Source organism: Cyprinus carpio, chromosome A3 (genome assembly GCF_018340385.1).
Source record: "Cyprinus carpio isolate SPL01 chromosome A3, ASM1834038v1, whole genome shotgun sequence".
In the NCBI taxonomy this organism is placed as follows: domain Eukaryota; kingdom Metazoa; phylum Chordata; class Actinopteri; order Cypriniformes; family Cyprinidae; genus Cyprinus; species Cyprinus carpio.
The window spans coordinates 33,295,839-33,312,958 of record NC_056574.1 but is presented as its reverse complement, the minus strand read 5'-3'; the positions used below and the strand labels follow the sequence as shown (position 1 = coordinate 33,312,958).

General features: G+C 37.2%; 1 protein-coding gene across 4 annotated transcripts in view; it reads left to right on the top strand.

Annotated features, from left to right (window-relative positions):
- Positions 1 to 2,748: 2,748 nt before the first annotated feature.
- LOC109059053 (ethanolamine-phosphate cytidylyltransferase-like) overlaps positions 2,749 to 17,120 on the top strand; it is a 39,970-nt gene continuing 25,598 nt past the window's right edge. For 2 of the 4 annotated variants that reach the window (XM_042730884.1, XM_042730880.1), the window contains exons 1-3: positions 2,749 to 3,360; positions 11,943 to 12,031; positions 15,307 to 15,468. In XM_042730884.1, the coding sequence (XP_042586818.1) occupies positions 3,245 to 3,360; positions 11,943 to 12,031; positions 15,307 to 15,468 (367 nt within the window). In that variant the 5' untranslated portion in view covers positions 2,749 to 3,244. Of the gene's footprint in view, positions 3,361 to 4,365; positions 4,538 to 11,942; positions 12,032 to 15,306; positions 15,469 to 17,120 lie in introns of all 4 variants that reach the window. The other 2 variants (XM_042730885.1, XM_042730873.1) reach the window with 2 other exon arrangements.

The following is a 17,120-nucleotide window of genomic DNA, read 5'->3' as shown; positions in this document are numbered from 1 at the left end:
GCTCTGATCGAAAAAGAGTGGCTTGGCTTTTGGATTTGAGAGATTTCATGACTGCGTGTATGGTCTGCCATTGTTCACAGCAGGTCAAAAGATCTGAATGAGATGCCTTCATCATTTAGTGTCTAATGAGAAGTCTGCAACAATATGACTTGAATTAGTGTACAGGGAAATACATGGTCTTAACTGATGTACCACCTCGTGCACTATAAACATGTAAATCCCTAAAAATGCTTTCCACTGAAGTCTGGTCAGAAATTCAAGAAAACTGCTGAGGAGGCAGCAAAATATCCAGTTTTGCAAGCTGTAATTGAAAGTTCTTGTTCACAATTCTACAATGTTAGAGCTGAGCTCAGTGTGGCGTATGGGGATCTTTTGAGATGAGAGAGAACTGAAGTGCTGACAAAAGAGATGATTTTCAGGATACATAAAGAGCATTTTTCGGATGAAGAAATATAAAAAAGATACAAGGATTCAATCTTGCAGAGCTCTTAATGAGTCATAAGAAAACTTTATTACAGAATTGACAGGCAGAAACAGACAGCTCTATAAAAGAGATAAAGGGCAAACAAGCAAACCAAAGGATGAAACTGTTATCACAGAATGACACTGTTAGAGATTCAAACTGCTGGGACAAGAAATCTGTTGTCTTGGAAGAAGTATGTCCAAGATCATACATGGTCAGAACAGAAAATTGTCAGGTTTCCAGGAGAAACCACAAAAGTCTCCTTAAGACAGAAAACAAGCAAGACTCTAAATTATCAAAAAGTGAAGGGTTCAAATCTAACCTGAAGCACAAGTGCATCTGATTATGCAGTCTTCCTCTTCTTCTTCTTCTTCTTCCATTTCAGTGGATAATGGTCATTCTGTAATGCCTATACTATTAAGATCATCATGGACCATTAGGAATCCTATAGACTTAATTTATAAATGCCTATGCTTAATGGGATTAGAAAATAATTTTAAAACAAACACCACAGACCTGTTTGATGGTCATATCTTGAATACTTTAGGCTGCATTGATTTTAAGAAATGTTGGTCTTGGAAGAAGAAGGAGAATAATAGTATGTATAATCTTCAGTTTAGCAATTCAGACAAGCAGATTAGTTTTTAAGAAAAACAATTTTAGGAAAGGAGAGAAATGGTTGGCAATATTGTCTCAAAGGTGCAGTGGTGGAGCGCCATCTGCTGGATAAATAACATGTGCTGCTGCACTATCATACATCTTCAGAGGGGCGCTAAAAGCTTCTGATAACTTTTTGATGTTAAAGGGGATGGTTCATCCAAATAATAATAATAATAATAATAATAATAATAATAATAATAATAATAATAATAATAATAATAATAAATAAAAATACTTTTAATTATACTATTATTAATTGTGGGATTGTACAGAGACATGTTGCTATCAAACTGACGTCCATGATTATTAGAGTGAGACAATGCCAGGTCTTATTCTGTCTTATTTAGACACAGAGTGGATGTGCTTAACTGGCCTGCCTGCAGTATCTGTGTCCTACTGAAAATGAGTGGTGTGTCATGAAGAGGAGAATATGACAATAATGACCAAGGACTGTTGAGCCACTTAAGTCTTGTTTCAAATAGGCAAAAACTCCACTTGTTAAACTGCAGCAATTGGTCTCCAATTTTAATGTTATAATAATAATAATAATAATAATAATAATAATAATAATAATAATAATAAGGAATGAGAAGGAGTGCTCAAACTTTTGACTAGTAAAACAAATGGAAATAACAACAAAAATATATTATCATCAGGGTCCAGGCACATGTGGACAATTAGGTGTTACAACTGAAATTAATATTGTCAAATATGAAGTGGTTTTTACAGCGAAGTTCATCTTGAATCTTAACTGATTCGATGAAGTTCGATTTTGATGAAACAGGTTACAGCAGCACACACCTTTAAGGCCTTTTTATTTTCATGTATTCCTACAATATATATTTGTGGCCTGTTAGCTATTAAAATTGTTCATTTGTGTGAAATGTTTAAACTCTAATGTACCATGTTTTGTAGAACTGGAACCAAGTTTACACTTCAATAAATACATTATCAGCTCAGTAGGTTCTGTGTTTTGTACACTGATAACACAAACCTGCTTCTGGTATACAAAAACGAGAAGATTTTGATTCTTGCGCTTTGTTTGTGTTTTATTTTAGCCTGCAAAAAAAATTTAATCATATAATATATTTGTACAAATTATAATATAGTAATTCTTTTTTGAATAGAATAATTCCTAAAATTCAATAATTTTTTGGGTTCGGGTGCTCCTGAGCTGGTGTCCGGTTATATGTGAATGTGTTGTCTGTATGATTACTTAGATGCCTCAGTTTAGCCCATAAGTGTTTGTTTTATTATTCACACTTCAACACTAGATGACTGTGTATTTAGAGAAATATTATATTAACTCAAAAGAGACTAATAAAATTGCCTCTTCATTTAAAAAGGAGAGCAATAGGCTATAATAGATCATGAATGCCAATGTGACAAATAATTTATAGTATTATTGGGATACATAAACGTCAAATGAACAAATAATAAACAATATTTCATTGATTGCTTTGTAAACTAATTCTATAAATCTATATCGGCAGTTCATCATAGTTAGCCTGTTCAAATGTACTGGTTCTATGGTTCTATGCATTTATTTGTTACATACGTCACACGTTATCAACACTTGTCACATGATATGAGAGCAGCGATTATGTAACAGCAATGTCCTCTGCCTGTCACTGCTCATCGTACGAGTCCGTGCCATATGACGCCACTTCCCGGGAAACGAATTTACAAATCCTACTATGGCAAAGGCGCAGACCTTGAATGTTAATATAGTCGTGTTGACGTTGCTTGAAAATCATTATGAGGCGTAGCCTAAAGGAAGCCAGCTAATATTCATGAGCCACGCCGTGACTGGTATGATTCGTTCCTTCGCTTACGTCCCTTCCAGCACATGAATTAAGCCTACGGACCAAACGTCTTCTAACATCACTAATATTCATGAGCAAGCCTTCACGGTAGTATGATTCGTCATTTTGCTGGCCGGCAGAGGAGGCGTTGTCCCACATTAGAACGTCACCTTCATTTAATGCTGAAGCCGGCTATCCTGGAAAAGGACAAAGATTTCACAATCTTGTAACACACACTGAATAGGAGTGATTATAGTGAATATCAGAGTGTGACTTTTGCTTTGTGCTGCAGTGCTTGTACATAGGTTGGTATAAAATGATGAAGAACGGGCATGTTGATGTGATTACAAATGATGTGAGTAGCGCTCCGGCCGCCGCAGCCTGCAGTCCGGAGAAGAGGAGGCGTACTGTCCGCGTCTGGTGCGACGGATGGTGAGTGCACGCTGGAATGCATTTTCACCGCATTGGTATAATAAATAAATAAATAAATATCCCGCGACTAGAGCTCTGCTTACATTTAAAATAGATTATATGAAGGCACTGTTGATAGCCACAGCAGTGCACCACATCTTTAACATAAAGTCTTAAAACATGAAATGCTCAAGGATGTTTTGATTGCTTCAATTAGTACTGTTACTAAAAATAATAATTATTAATATTTAATCATACTGTATATTGTATATATTGTATTTGTATTATGAAAACAAGTCTAAGCATGTCTATAGAGACTAATACAGTAAGAAAAAGTTGTATATTTGTTATAACTTATGATGCTTAAAATATAATTTGTTGTGCGTGCATTTTTAAGTTTATATATATATACATACAATGCATTTTATTTAACGTTGCCCTAAAGCATCCCCCTTCAGAATCCCATCTCTTATTTCACACTTTGCTTTAATGTGATTCACTCAGCAGGGATTGCTTGGAGTGCTAACAGGCTTGCCATATTATCTGCTTATGAGTTGGGTTTATCAGTCTGAGTTGATATATACAATGTAGACAGTTCTTTCTAAAAGCATACTTTGTCTGATGAAGTATCAGAGTTTGTGAGTTCATTTGGCTGAAAAATATGGTTTGGTGATTCATGTGCACGAGGAGCAGGATTATAGATCCTTTCTCTTTCAGAATTCCAGCCATTTCTGTCCGCCTGTGTGATGGTGTTTTTTTTTTTGTTTGTTTGTTTGATTGTTTGTTTGTTTGCTTGTTTTTTTAATGTTGAAGAATGTTTTGGATGCCAGAATATTAGAGACAGTGGAGTGAACTACCAAAGAGAGGCAGTGTAAACAGAGCACCCAGTGACCCCCCTCAAACTCTGCCAGTCCACACCTGTTAGTTCTTCCCATAAAACCCTTTACTGCATAGCAAGACAATGTCACAGTTATCCGGTGCCTCAGCTCGTAATACTGCTGGCTGCGCTACTGTTTTTTTCCATAGGTTCACCTGATGCTGCATCAGTAACTGATGCTCTGGGATCCACCTCCAGGTGTGATGATTGTCTGAAGCATGTAGAGAATCACAGCAGTTCATTCATTGGCTGATAGTGCTGAGGCGCCATGTTACCAGTTCCTCAAAATGATGTGATTCATCACGAATGAGGACACTCAGAGTAAGTGCATAGAGTGTTTGGGCTTTGGTCATGCTCAAGCTGCACTGAATGGCTTGCTAAACTGCACACACTGTGGAAAGATTCAAATGAAGCACTGAATGGCTTGCTAAACTGCACACACTGTGGAACGATTAAAATGAAGGTGCTTCATTCGAAACTCACCTTCTTTTAAAAAATAAAAAAGGAAGATCATCTGTCCCCAGTTGCCTTGGTTCTAGTCTTAGTGTGTCCTTACTAGTTTCCTTAGTTCCTTCATATGTTTATCATTTTGCGTCATGCATCTCCTTGAAACCACAATATATGTGACAGAAGAACTGACCACATTTAATAAAGAAGACTGGTTTCTCCAGAACAGCCGGCCACTGGAGGAATATGTGGATGGCTATCAACAACTTTACAACAAGGCACCCTGAAACCCTCAAAGAGCTCTTTGACCAGATGCTGCTGTTGGGGGAGGATCACTGTCCCTTCATGGAGTTTGTTGGTTACACCTTGTGGGAATGCGCATCCTCACCCTCACCGTGGGAATCATTGAGAACAATGGCAGCATTAGTGCTGCCTCCCTGGCACATGTTCTATCAGCAGCAGTTATATCTCCTACCGCTCCAGTTAGGATTCATCATCCCAGCACAGCAGGAGAGATCTTCCACCATGGACCAGAGTTTGATGTCCCAGCCTGACATGTACAGTATATTGCTCAGGAGCTAATTATACAATGAAAAACAGTCATCTCAATATGGATGGGGATCCATGGATACATGGTCTCCATGCCGAATTCACGTCTGATGCAAGTTTGTTGAACCTTGAACATGTGATTTTGCTACGTCAACTAATATTAACTGCTTGGTTTGGATCTGATCTCAGAGTAAGCGGTGCTCATGCATTGCTGCATTATTGACAATATACCTTTTATGCACATTAAATTTTGCAGAGTTTTGTTAATGTGACCGTGCCTTAAGAGCAAGATTCAGACAAGATCAGCCTTGTCACATCAGGCTAATATTCATGTCTTAGTCTTTTTCTGGATGTTATTGGCAACATGCTTGTTGCATCAAGGTTATCCAGGTATCCTGACCAAATTAATTTTCTAAGTGATTGGATTTAGAATTTGTGATTGATGGACAATGAAAAGGGAAAACACATAGTGTTACATTAATGTAGGAACCCAAATCATATTCAGAGATCACAGTATCATAGGATTGGGTTTGGGCTTTATTGGCTTGGGCCAGAAAGCAACCATCTACCACCCACCAAGAACACCTTTGTATAGCAATGTCAGGATTTAAGAAAAAAGAATCCAAGATCAGATACGCGCTAAAACAGGGTTTTATTGAAAAATAATAACTAAAAAGATTGAGTTCTTAGCAGAAATCCAACCAGCAGAGCAGAATCAAAGGATTTGTGAAAGCCAGGCCCAACACAAGGGAAGCATTCCAGACAGCAACCAAGCCGATTCAGAAGATTAAGGGATAGCCAGGCAAGTAGAACCAAAGAACGCAAGAATCTGGACCAAAGTCAGTGGCAGCACAGAGTCATCAACAATTAGACAGCCCTAACTATCAACTAGATTAGAGGAGAAGAAATAGAACCAGAGATGGAGACAGGGGTCAACACTAAGATGGCCAGTCTGATGGCCGGGGGTAAGTGTAAGAAGCTGACAAGGCTGACAGACTGACATAACAGGAGATGAGATGGCAATAAGGGAAAACACAGTGAGAGAATAAAGGGCAGAGGAATTGCAATGTGGAAAGATGAAAATAAAAACAAAGGATAGAATAGAGGAGAGATTAAGTGATCAAACTTGAGTCCGGACAAGCAAGACACGCAAAAAAAACCTTAAACAGTTAGTCCAAAAATGAAAATTACCCCTTAATTTAATCACCCTCAAGCTATCCTTGGTGTATATGACTATATGAGTTATATTTTAAAATGTCCTGGCTCTTCCAAGCTTTATAATGGCACTGAATGGTTGAAATTCAATAGTCCAACAGATGTAGAATAAACTGTGTCCATCCATCATTAAAAAAGTGTTCCACACAGCTCCGGGGGGTTAATAAAGGCCTCCTGAAGTGAATTAATATGTATTATTGTAAGAAAAATATCCATATTTAAAACTTTATAAACCGTAATCTCTAGCTTCCCTTCCGCTAACTGTCGTACGCTGACGCAGGACCTAGGCATTAGTATAAGTTCCTGTGAGAAGTGACAAACAGGGAAGCGCAGAGGAGAGAGCAAAACAAAACAGAATTTTTTTTTTTCAAAAATAATAAATATTACAGCTGCAAAGTTTCTTGTTTCTAGTTCATTTCTCTATAGTTGGTACTCAATAGATGAATTTGAGGTCACTACTGATAACTGAATGTTAGATTGGATGAGTCTTGACATTTCGTTCTACCCGTCAGATTGTCCTACCAGGGCTTACTGTGCATGTGAACATCAATATTGCATCATTTTTTTCTTGCGCTGAACAACACAATTACTGTATTTGCATTACTGTAAGGGTAGGTTTAGGGATACGGGTAGGTGTTGGCATTAATAAACCATAATTTGAAAGGTAGCATTTTTTGGTGTCGCATTGTGTTACCTACTGTTTCAGTGGGAGGTACCAAAATCTGACAGGGTAGCACAAATCGTCAGAACTTTTCATAAAGAACCCTTTAAAATTAGACAATCATTTACATTAAGTGACATTTATTAACAATATTTATTTACATTAACAAGTCAGCATTTATTGTGGTATGTAGACAACTGTTATGAATAGTTTGTCTCTGCCAAAAGTAATTTTGTCAGTGCATGTGCAGGCTGCGACTCAATCTGTTACGTCATAAGTCAGTCTGATTTGTGTTTTCATATAAATTGGCCCTTATTGTTTAAATCATTAGCTATGTGTATTATTCCCTAAACAATTACATCAGTTTGCAGTTTTCTTGACATCAGTGCAAACTATCTAACTGTACAATGAATCATTTACCATTGCTACTCTTGAAAATGTATTATTTATATGTCAGCAGTAACCAGACCACTACTGGCCAAATGTAAATGTTTATAATAACCATCTAGGAGAATACTGGTGTGAAGGTTCTTGGTGAAAGTTTAATTGCATCACTAATCCTGAATTGTCAAGATGCTAAAGTCCATTCACAATAAAATATCACGTAATCTCTCCCTGCATACTCAGACCAGGGCATAGGGCAGGAGGACGTAATGCTTGCAGTTCAAGAATGCATTAAGTCCATGCTGAGCAATGGTCAGCTTTTATTCAGTAAAAAGATTGTGGATTCAACTTTGTGGCAGACTATGAAAGCCTTCACGAAGACAAATATAAAAAGCATGTTATGTGATTAAAGTCAAATGAAGGGCAGTTTTGTGTATCTCATGACAGCTGTGTTAATGCAGTCATACAGAGAAACCCAGTGATTTAACAGGGTTTGACTGACCTCTGAAGAATAATTGACCAATGCACCAACCACATGACATGTTTGGAAGGCAGGTCTGATCAGCTGACAGTTGGTCAATCAATCACTTAATCTCACATGAGTGTTTAACTGAGAATCTCAAAGTGAAGCAAAACCATTAAAACATGATGTATAAATGCTTGAATACTATTTTTTATTTTTTTACAGTTAAGGCATTTAAATTTTTTCAGATTATATTACATTATGTCTTTAATTTTGTTTTTCTTGATTATTTCTCTTTTGTGTGAAATATAACAGGACATGCTTTGTCACATTCACTCATATATGCACAGAGTCATCGGATTTCTAGGGCTTTTTAAACACTACTGGCTTCTGCATGTGATATCCTTGTCCCAGCTCAGTTGCAGTTTGGGTGCCTGCAAAGTGCAAACCAGTTTTAGTAATTAATATTTCATGCTCATGGCCAGTGTTGCTGTTATCCTGTCTACTTAAGATACAGCAGAGTCAGGCCACCATTGGCTAGTTTTTGGCTTCATCATATTAATATATAAAAGCAGATGCTCCTTCTTTACACTCTTATTCTACTTCACTTTCAATGCACATCATAGACCTAAATGACATCAAAGATGACAAATAATACCAAACCAGAGCTATCAGTAAATGTAAAGGGAAAGACCAAGTATAAATAAGTCAAACATTGAAAAGTCCATTCAGAGGCACTCAGATGGTATGGAAAGTTTATTTGAGAGAAAGACATTAATATAAATTGAGAACGCAACAATCAGTGGAAGGTTCTCATTTTATGAATGGTTTTGCTTATCCAGGTGAGATCCTATGCCCATACGTACATTATGTCAGTAACTATTTTAAAAGTAAAAAGTTTGATTTATTCATAGAGTAATCGAAAGAAACATGTATATCATGTGAAACTAGGGGAAATCTGTCATATTTATGGTGTTTTAATGTTTTAATTGCTGTATTTCATCAGTGAAAATCATCACTGAGAAGAATAAAAAAATTATATATTTGGTCACTCTTCTGGTCTGTAGGAAAACACACAACTGATGGCTCTGGTCCTGTTGTTTTTTATGAGCTAGTTTTATAACTCTGTTATATTAAGAATGTGTGATATCAATCACATTGCTTTAATCTGCTAAACTTGCAGTATGTGAGATATTTTGGGGAAAAATGAGCGAAATTCCAATGTATAGTGAATACATAAAAAACCTGTTCAAAATTCTGCCCTTGGTAAGCTTGTAATGGCAGGCCTACACTAATGACTTATAATGACTTATTATTTGTAATAATGTGTTGTGTTATCTGTCATGTTACATGTATGTATGTATGTACAGTCGTGGCCAAAAGTTTTGAGAATTACATAAATATTAGTTTTCAAAAGGTTTGCTGCTAAACTGCTTTTAGATCTTTGTTTCAGTTGTTTCTGTGATGTACTGAAATATAATTACAAGCACTTCATACGTTTCAAAGGCTTTTGTCGACAATTACATGACATTTATGCAAAGAGTCAGTATTTGCAGTGTTGGCCCTTCTTTTTCAGGACCTCTGCAATTCGACTGGGCATGCTCTCAATCAACTTCTGGGCCAAATCCTGACTGATAGCAACCCATTCTTTCATAATAACTTCTTGGAGTTTGTCAGAATTAGTGGGTTTTTGTTTGTCCACCCGCCTCTTGAGGATTGACCACAAGTTCTCAATGGGATTAAGATCTGGGGAGTTTCCAGGCCATGGACCCAAAATTTCAACATTCTGGTCCCCGAGCCACTTAGTTATCACTTTTGCCTTATGGCACGGTGCTCCATCGTGCTGGAAAATGCATTGTTCTTCACCAAACTGTTGTTGGATTGTTGGAAGAAGTTGCTGTTGGAGGGTGTTTTGGTACCATTCTTTATTCATGGCTGTGTTTTTTGGGCAGAATTGTGAGTGAGCCCACTCCCTTGGATGAGAAGCAACCCCACACATGAATGGTGTTCAGGATGCTTTACTGTTGGCATGACACAGGACTGATGGTAGCGCTCACCTTTTCTTCTCCGGACAAGCCTTTTTCCAGATGCCCCTAACAAACGGAAAGGGGCTTCATCGGAGAATATGACTTTGCCCCAGTCCTCAGCAGTCCATTCACTATACTTTCTGCAGAAGATCAATCTGTCCCTGATGTTTTTTTTTTTGGAGAGAAGTGGCTTCTTTGCTGCCCTTCTTGACACCAGGCCATCTTCCAAAAGTCTTCGCCTCACTGTGCGTGCAGATGCGCTCACACCTGCCTGCTGCCATTCCTGAGCAAGCTCTGCATTGGTGGCACTCTGATCCCGCAGCTGAATCCTCTTTAGGAGACGATCCTGGCGCTTGCTGGACTTTCTTGGACGCCCTGAAGCCTTCTTTACAAAAATTGAACCTCTTTCCTTGAAGTTCTTGATGAACCTATAAATTGTTGGTTTAGGTGCAGTCTTACTAGCCACAATATCCTTGCCTGTGAAGCCATTTTTATGCAACGCAATGATGGCTGCACGCGTTTCTTTGCAGGTCACCATGGTTAACAATGGAAGAACAATGATTTCAAGCATCACCCTCCTTTTAACATGTCAAGTCTGCCATTCTAACCCAATCAGCCTGACATAATGATCTCCAGCCTTGTGCTCGTCAACATGCTCACCTGAGTTAACAAGATGATTACTGAAATGATCTCAGCAGGTCCTTTAATGACAGCAATGAAATGCAGTGGAAAGGTTTTTTTGGGATTAAGTTAATTTTCATGGCAAAGAAGGACTATGCAATTCATCTGATCACTCTTCATAACATTCTGGAGTATATGCAAATTGCTATTATAAAAACTTAAGCAGCAACTTTTCCAATTTCCAATATTTATGTAATTCTCAAAACTTTTGGCCACGACTGTTTGTATTTGTTTGTTTATATTAATAATTAATTAATTTTCAAAATTTCAAGGACAAAGAGTCAGTGTTTAGTTTTGTAATGTTGTATTGTACGTTTTTATTCAAATGCAAGACTAAAATTATATACAACATGTTTACAAGCATGAAAAAGAATTTGGAAAAAATCCAGGTCCAGGCACTCAGTCGGATGCAAAAGTTGAAAAGCCTTTATTATTTAAAAAGGGCTAAAGCATAAAACACCAACACGTGTCGGCTGCGTTTACAAGAATGTTTACAAAAGCAGCATGCCTGAAGTGAAATTATATTTGTGAAGAAAAAGGGTAAATAGTAAAAAAAAAGAAAAAAAAATAATAAAAGTCATAACATTTTGGTTGGTTTTGTGAAAATATTATTTATACCAAAAATTGTTTAATAGATCATGACCTGTTGTACCCTTACAAAAAAGAAATTTAAATAGGGCCATAGCAGTATGCTTAAAGTATGATGTAAAGTTCATTTAAAGAAAACTTACAAGTACACTTGCAGTATAAAACTACTAAACTAGTTTACTGAGACTATACTTCAAAGTGTACTAAAAATGCTACAAGTATTTAATTAGTAAACTATCAGTATACCTATAAGTTCACTTTTAGTATATTTGCAATACAATCTAAAAACATGGATGTAAACTAGTGTACTCAAAGTTTACTACTGTTATTCTTAAAGTATACTTTAATATACTAGAAAGTGGGTCAGTTTAGTCCCAAAGAGTATTGAAATAGTATAATTTAATTCAATTCAATTCAAGTTACAAATTGTTGCAAAGCAACTTTACAGAAAATTAAGTTTCTACAATATTTAGTAGTAGCTAATCAGTGGTGACAAGTATACTACTAGTACACTGATATTTGTATACTTAAGTATACTTAAAAATATACTTGAACTTTACTTAAGTACCCATAAAATAAACTTGAAGTTTATTACTTTTTGGTAAAGGTAGCATTGATATTTTAGTAGATAAAACTTGCTTTGTTTGCTTTCACTTGCTTCTGAATGCACTGATTTTGCCCCTATTTTAACAATTGTCTTTATTTTCTTAGCTATGACATGGTCCATTATGGTCATTCCAACCAACTTCGACAAGCCAAGGCTATGGGGGACTATCTCATTGTGGGAGTGCATACTGACGGTGAAGACACACACACACACACACACACACACACACACACACACACACACACACACACACACACACACACAGACACACACACAGTGCCAGTCAGTGTTGCTTGTTGATTATAGTGATCTTAGTACTGAGAAATTTAATAAATTAGAGTAGTTGTTACAGTCTCTGGTAGATTAAATTCATGGAGATCAGGGAATCCAAAAGAACAGTGTTTAATATAAGTCCACTTGGAAACAGACAGGAAAACACAGGAATAATCCATGCAAATGTGTAACATAGACAATAACTGAATAAATGACAGAACGACTGACTTTTTAATCAATGACTGACGTCTTTGAAAAGTTTGTTTTGCTTGCACAGATGAGAGCTGACACAAGATGTGGAATGAAGGCATAATTTAAATGGATTTTAAATTTTCATATCAGGATTTAGATGGGTTGTGATGAGAACTCAAAGGCTTCTCTCACACAAAAGTATCTAAGAATAGACAGACTGGAAGTGAAGTGGTGGAGAGAGTGGAATGGACTGGAGCACTGCTGGCAGATCTGTCGTGTGTAGCACTGTTGGCTCAAAGCAAGGTCCCTAGTTTGAGTGCCAGGAGGGCTTTCTGTGTGGCATTTGCACATTCTTCCTGTGTTGGCTATGGTTTCCACTGGATTCTCCAGTTTCCCCAAAAATCAAAAGACATATAGCATAGGTCAAATGTACCTATTTTCTACTTTTAAAATAAGCATTGTTTTAAAGCAGCTTTACTTAAAGTTGTACTCAGTGGCGTGTCCACAAGGGTGGCCACCCCAGCTGCCACCCCAAAGCAGCGTATGGGATCGAAATGCATTGAGAGCGGAACAGCGTGATTTTGACTGAAGCAGGGATTTTTTGAAAGTTGGTGAATTCTGGTTTTCACTCGCTCTCAGAGTGCTCCATTACCGCTTAATCACTAGCACAGTTAATGTCGTAACTATAGCCGTTCTAAACTTGTTCTGCCTACTAGGATTTTACTGCACACACCCACGTACAGACACATAATGGATCACACACAGAAACAAAAAATATTGTCAACGCTGCCCTGTGATTTGTCAATAAAAATGCTTAGAAACAGAAACGTTATAGCGAAAATTTCTTTGTGTTTTGAAGTAATCAAAATCCACAGCTTTACTATTAGTATAGAGACGGTCAAAAGTATTCTAATTATGAATCCAACAGCATAAGGTGAAAATAACTATATACATAAGGGAGTGTAAACAGCAAGTAAATAAATGAAACTTTGCTATTTTTTTTACCATTGATTTCCAGAAAATTTTCTGTGACGGTTACTGTTAGGCAGTGCTGGGAAGGTTACTTTGGAAATGTTATAGGTTACAGTTTACAGGTTACCCTATCTAAAATATAATAAGTAGTGTAACTATTTCAATTGCTTTATTAAAGTAATGTAACAGATTACATTTGATTACTTTTCTAAATGTAAAATACTTTTAACTGTTAATCATTTTGAAACATTTAAAGCAGGCAGGGTTAACCTTACAGTAGAACTCAACACTGATTACTATCAGACTTTCTAACACTTCATCACTTAAATTAAGATTATAATAATTAAATTTTAAACCACAGCCACCACAAAATCAGACTTTAGCACCTTTTGTTTACTTTGAGATCAATCTGATTCTGATTAAATTCTGATCATTCTGGTTTAATACAGGTTTAAAATCATAACAAGAAATAGTTTGATAGCTGTGATACTGTTTTTTTTTTAATCAAATCTTTTCACAGCTATGACAGGAAACACTGGCATCTAACAATGCCTTGGGGAGGAAAAAACAGTTAATCTTAAAGCATATGCATAAACCCAAATAGGAAATTAAGCATTATTAATTAAGTTATTGAATAAGCATGCATCTTATTCTGTGTACTAAACTCCTGAAACATTGGTGCCTCATATTTTAGAGCAGTCAGTGCAATTAAGAAATAAATCATCCAAATCTGTATGTGCTTGTTTGTGTGAAAAAAAAAACTAATGTAACCCCCTTTGTAATTGTTAACATTTTCTTTGTAACTTTAATTTAATTACACTTTTTCTTTTCTCAGTAACTGTAACAGATTGCACTTACATTTATTTTGTAATTAAATTGCGTAATTCCGTCACATGTAACTAGTTACTCCCCAACACTGGTGTTAGGGAATAGAATATACAGGGAGTAAAAACACTGATCTATATTTGCCACCCCTCATTCTGCTCTTGCCCCCTCTTTGCCACCCCAAGTATAAAATCCTGGACACGCCCCTGGTTGTACTGTTGTGTTATGTCAATAATGCCTTAGTGATTTACTATAGAGCAAGTTTTAGGACTAGCATATATTTCAGTGCTGTACTATCCACTTGGGCAACACGTTTGAACATTCAAAAGCAATTTAAGCAAGAGATTATAATATTGGCTGCTGTTGTTGTATTAAGATATTTAAATAAAGGGGTTTAGATAATGGTCATCCATCTTTTTCATTTTCTATGTGGATGTTAAAATCACCAATACTTAAGACATTGTGTACAATTCAAGTAAATCTGCCAATTCTTGAAAAAAAAAAAGTATCTATGTTACGATCTCTGGAAGGAAGGACTAAAAACCAGAAGGATGCTTAACTTTATTGAAGAATAAAAACAGAAAACAGTGTGAGCCACTCGGCTCCAAACCAGCTCAGGACAGCAGGCAAGAAGAGTGGTCAGACGAGTGGTAGGGGCCAGAGTCCAGATCTGTCCATAAGCCACCAAATCCAAACATGAGGTGAGAATCAAGATCAGACAGGGAGAGAGATCAAACGAGGGGCAGACAGCACCAACAAGGAATTCAGATGAGGGGCAGACAGCACCAACAAGGAAATCAGAAGGTCATCAACAAGAGAGCAGTCCGAAACTGGGTTCTGGAGGGAAACAGGTAACCGCAACACAAACTGGGCAGAAAAGATATACTTGAGCGAAAGAAAAAAACTACGCTAAACAAACTGAATTCACAGCCTGGACAAGATAATGGCAAGTTGAAAACCACTACTGTTGATGAAGATTATAGAGACATATATTTTTAGACTGAACACTGCATGTTACTTCTAAATGTGCTTATTCGAAAATGTCTGTTTTATTTAAATTTTTTATGTTGAACCAGGAAACCATGCTGTCTAGCTGTTAAAATCAGAAACACTTTTTGGACAGTTTGGCCAAAAATTTCATCGTGAAACAAATAACAGAAGATGGAAATGAAGTTGACTGATTCTAATGTCTTTCTTTTCATGCAGAGGAGATCTCTAAGCACAAAGGTCCTCCAGTCTTTACTCAAGCTGAGAGATATAAGATGGTGCGAGCAATCAAGTGGGTGGATGAAATCGTGGAAGGAGCTCCATATGTTACCACGCTTGAGACTCTGGACAAATATTGCTGCGATTTCTGTGTTCATGGAGGTCAGAGCCTAAACATAATAACTTGTCTAACCTGTGCTAAAACATTGATATTGAAAAGTCATTATTATAAGAGTGTTTGTATTTAATGCCTTGTCCTTGATAGACTATATGCCCAAAAGTGTGTTGACACCCTTTTTCATTTAACAGGTTTGGCTATTACAGTAATTTCTCAAAGGCAAAATCCTATTCTTACACTATATCATAGGTCTTCAGCCTTGCTCCTGGGGACCCACTGTCCAGCACCAACCCTAATCAAACACACCTGAATCAGCAAATCAAGATCTTCAAGAAGATCACTTGAAAAGTCACTGGCCAGGTGCTAAAGCAGGCTGGAAACAAATTTTGCAGGACATTGGGTCCCCAAGAACAGAGTTGAAGAACTGTGCACTATATACAGTAATATAATTCTTCAGAACTGTGTGCTTTAAATTTTTGCAGTAGTTTGGGGAAGGTCTTTCTGTCAGGTAACACAAAGGAATGTAGTTGAAAATTAACCCAAAAAAGTTTATTTGTAGAACAAGATAAACAGGTAAGTGACAGTTCAAAAACTCAAAGATTACTTAACTTGGGGGTTACTGTAATGTTTTTGCGAGTTATACAAGACTAAGTCCTATCTACTTGAATGAGGAAATCCTGAAATCTCAAAAACAGCAAACCACTCTCACAATTAAATAACATTTCATATCAGCTACAAAATCTGACATGAACTGCTCCATAAATGTTGTTTCATATCCTCAAATAGCATTAAAAAGCTTTTATTTCAGGCTGGACCAGTCAATGCACATGTGCAGCCCTAAGTGCACACTTTAGGCCATTGACTGTTTCTATGGCAACCTGAACTTCTAAAGGCAGCTGCAGTGACATAATGACATTAGCAATTGGCTCTTTTATTAAGAAGGTGGGACTTTTTCTGTTAAATTACACATGGCTATTTTACCCATTCATAGTAATGTGAATGCACGACATTGCCATAGTGAAGCAGACGGAGCAGTAGACCAACAAAGTTAAGCCGGGGATCCTGTGGAGGCCAGCAAAATGAGATGTAAAAGATAGAAGCTACCACGGTGGAGTCAACGGAACAGAAGACTACAATGGCGGAGCTGGCAGAGATGGAGACTGCCATGATGGAGTGAGGAACGGCTTCCTTGGCAGAGATGATGGAGCAAGGAACAGTCTCCGTGGCCAAGGCAAGGTAGTGAGGAACAGCTTCTATGGCTGAGACAAGGGAGCAGGGAAGCAGCCTTCGAGGCTGGGATAAGGGGAGTGCCCACCATGGTTGGTACAGGATCATGAAACTTGGGACCTCCAGACTTGGGATCACCAGGTTTGGGACCACCGGACTTGGGACCACATGGCGCATCAAAAATGAGACCACCAGACTTGGAAATGTCCAATACAGTTTTTCACGGTATATAGTAGGTTAACCAATTAATAGGTTTTTACTGTAGCATTTTTATAGTCTTTTACCGTTACAACGACGATCATTTTTTATAGTGTAGGTCACATGACAATACCAAAATTACAAATATGTGACCCTGGACCACAAAACTAGTCCTAAGTCACTGGGGTATATTTGTAGCAATAGCCAAAAATACATTGTATGGGTCAAAATTATTGATTTTTGCCAAAAATCATTAGAATATTAAGTAAAG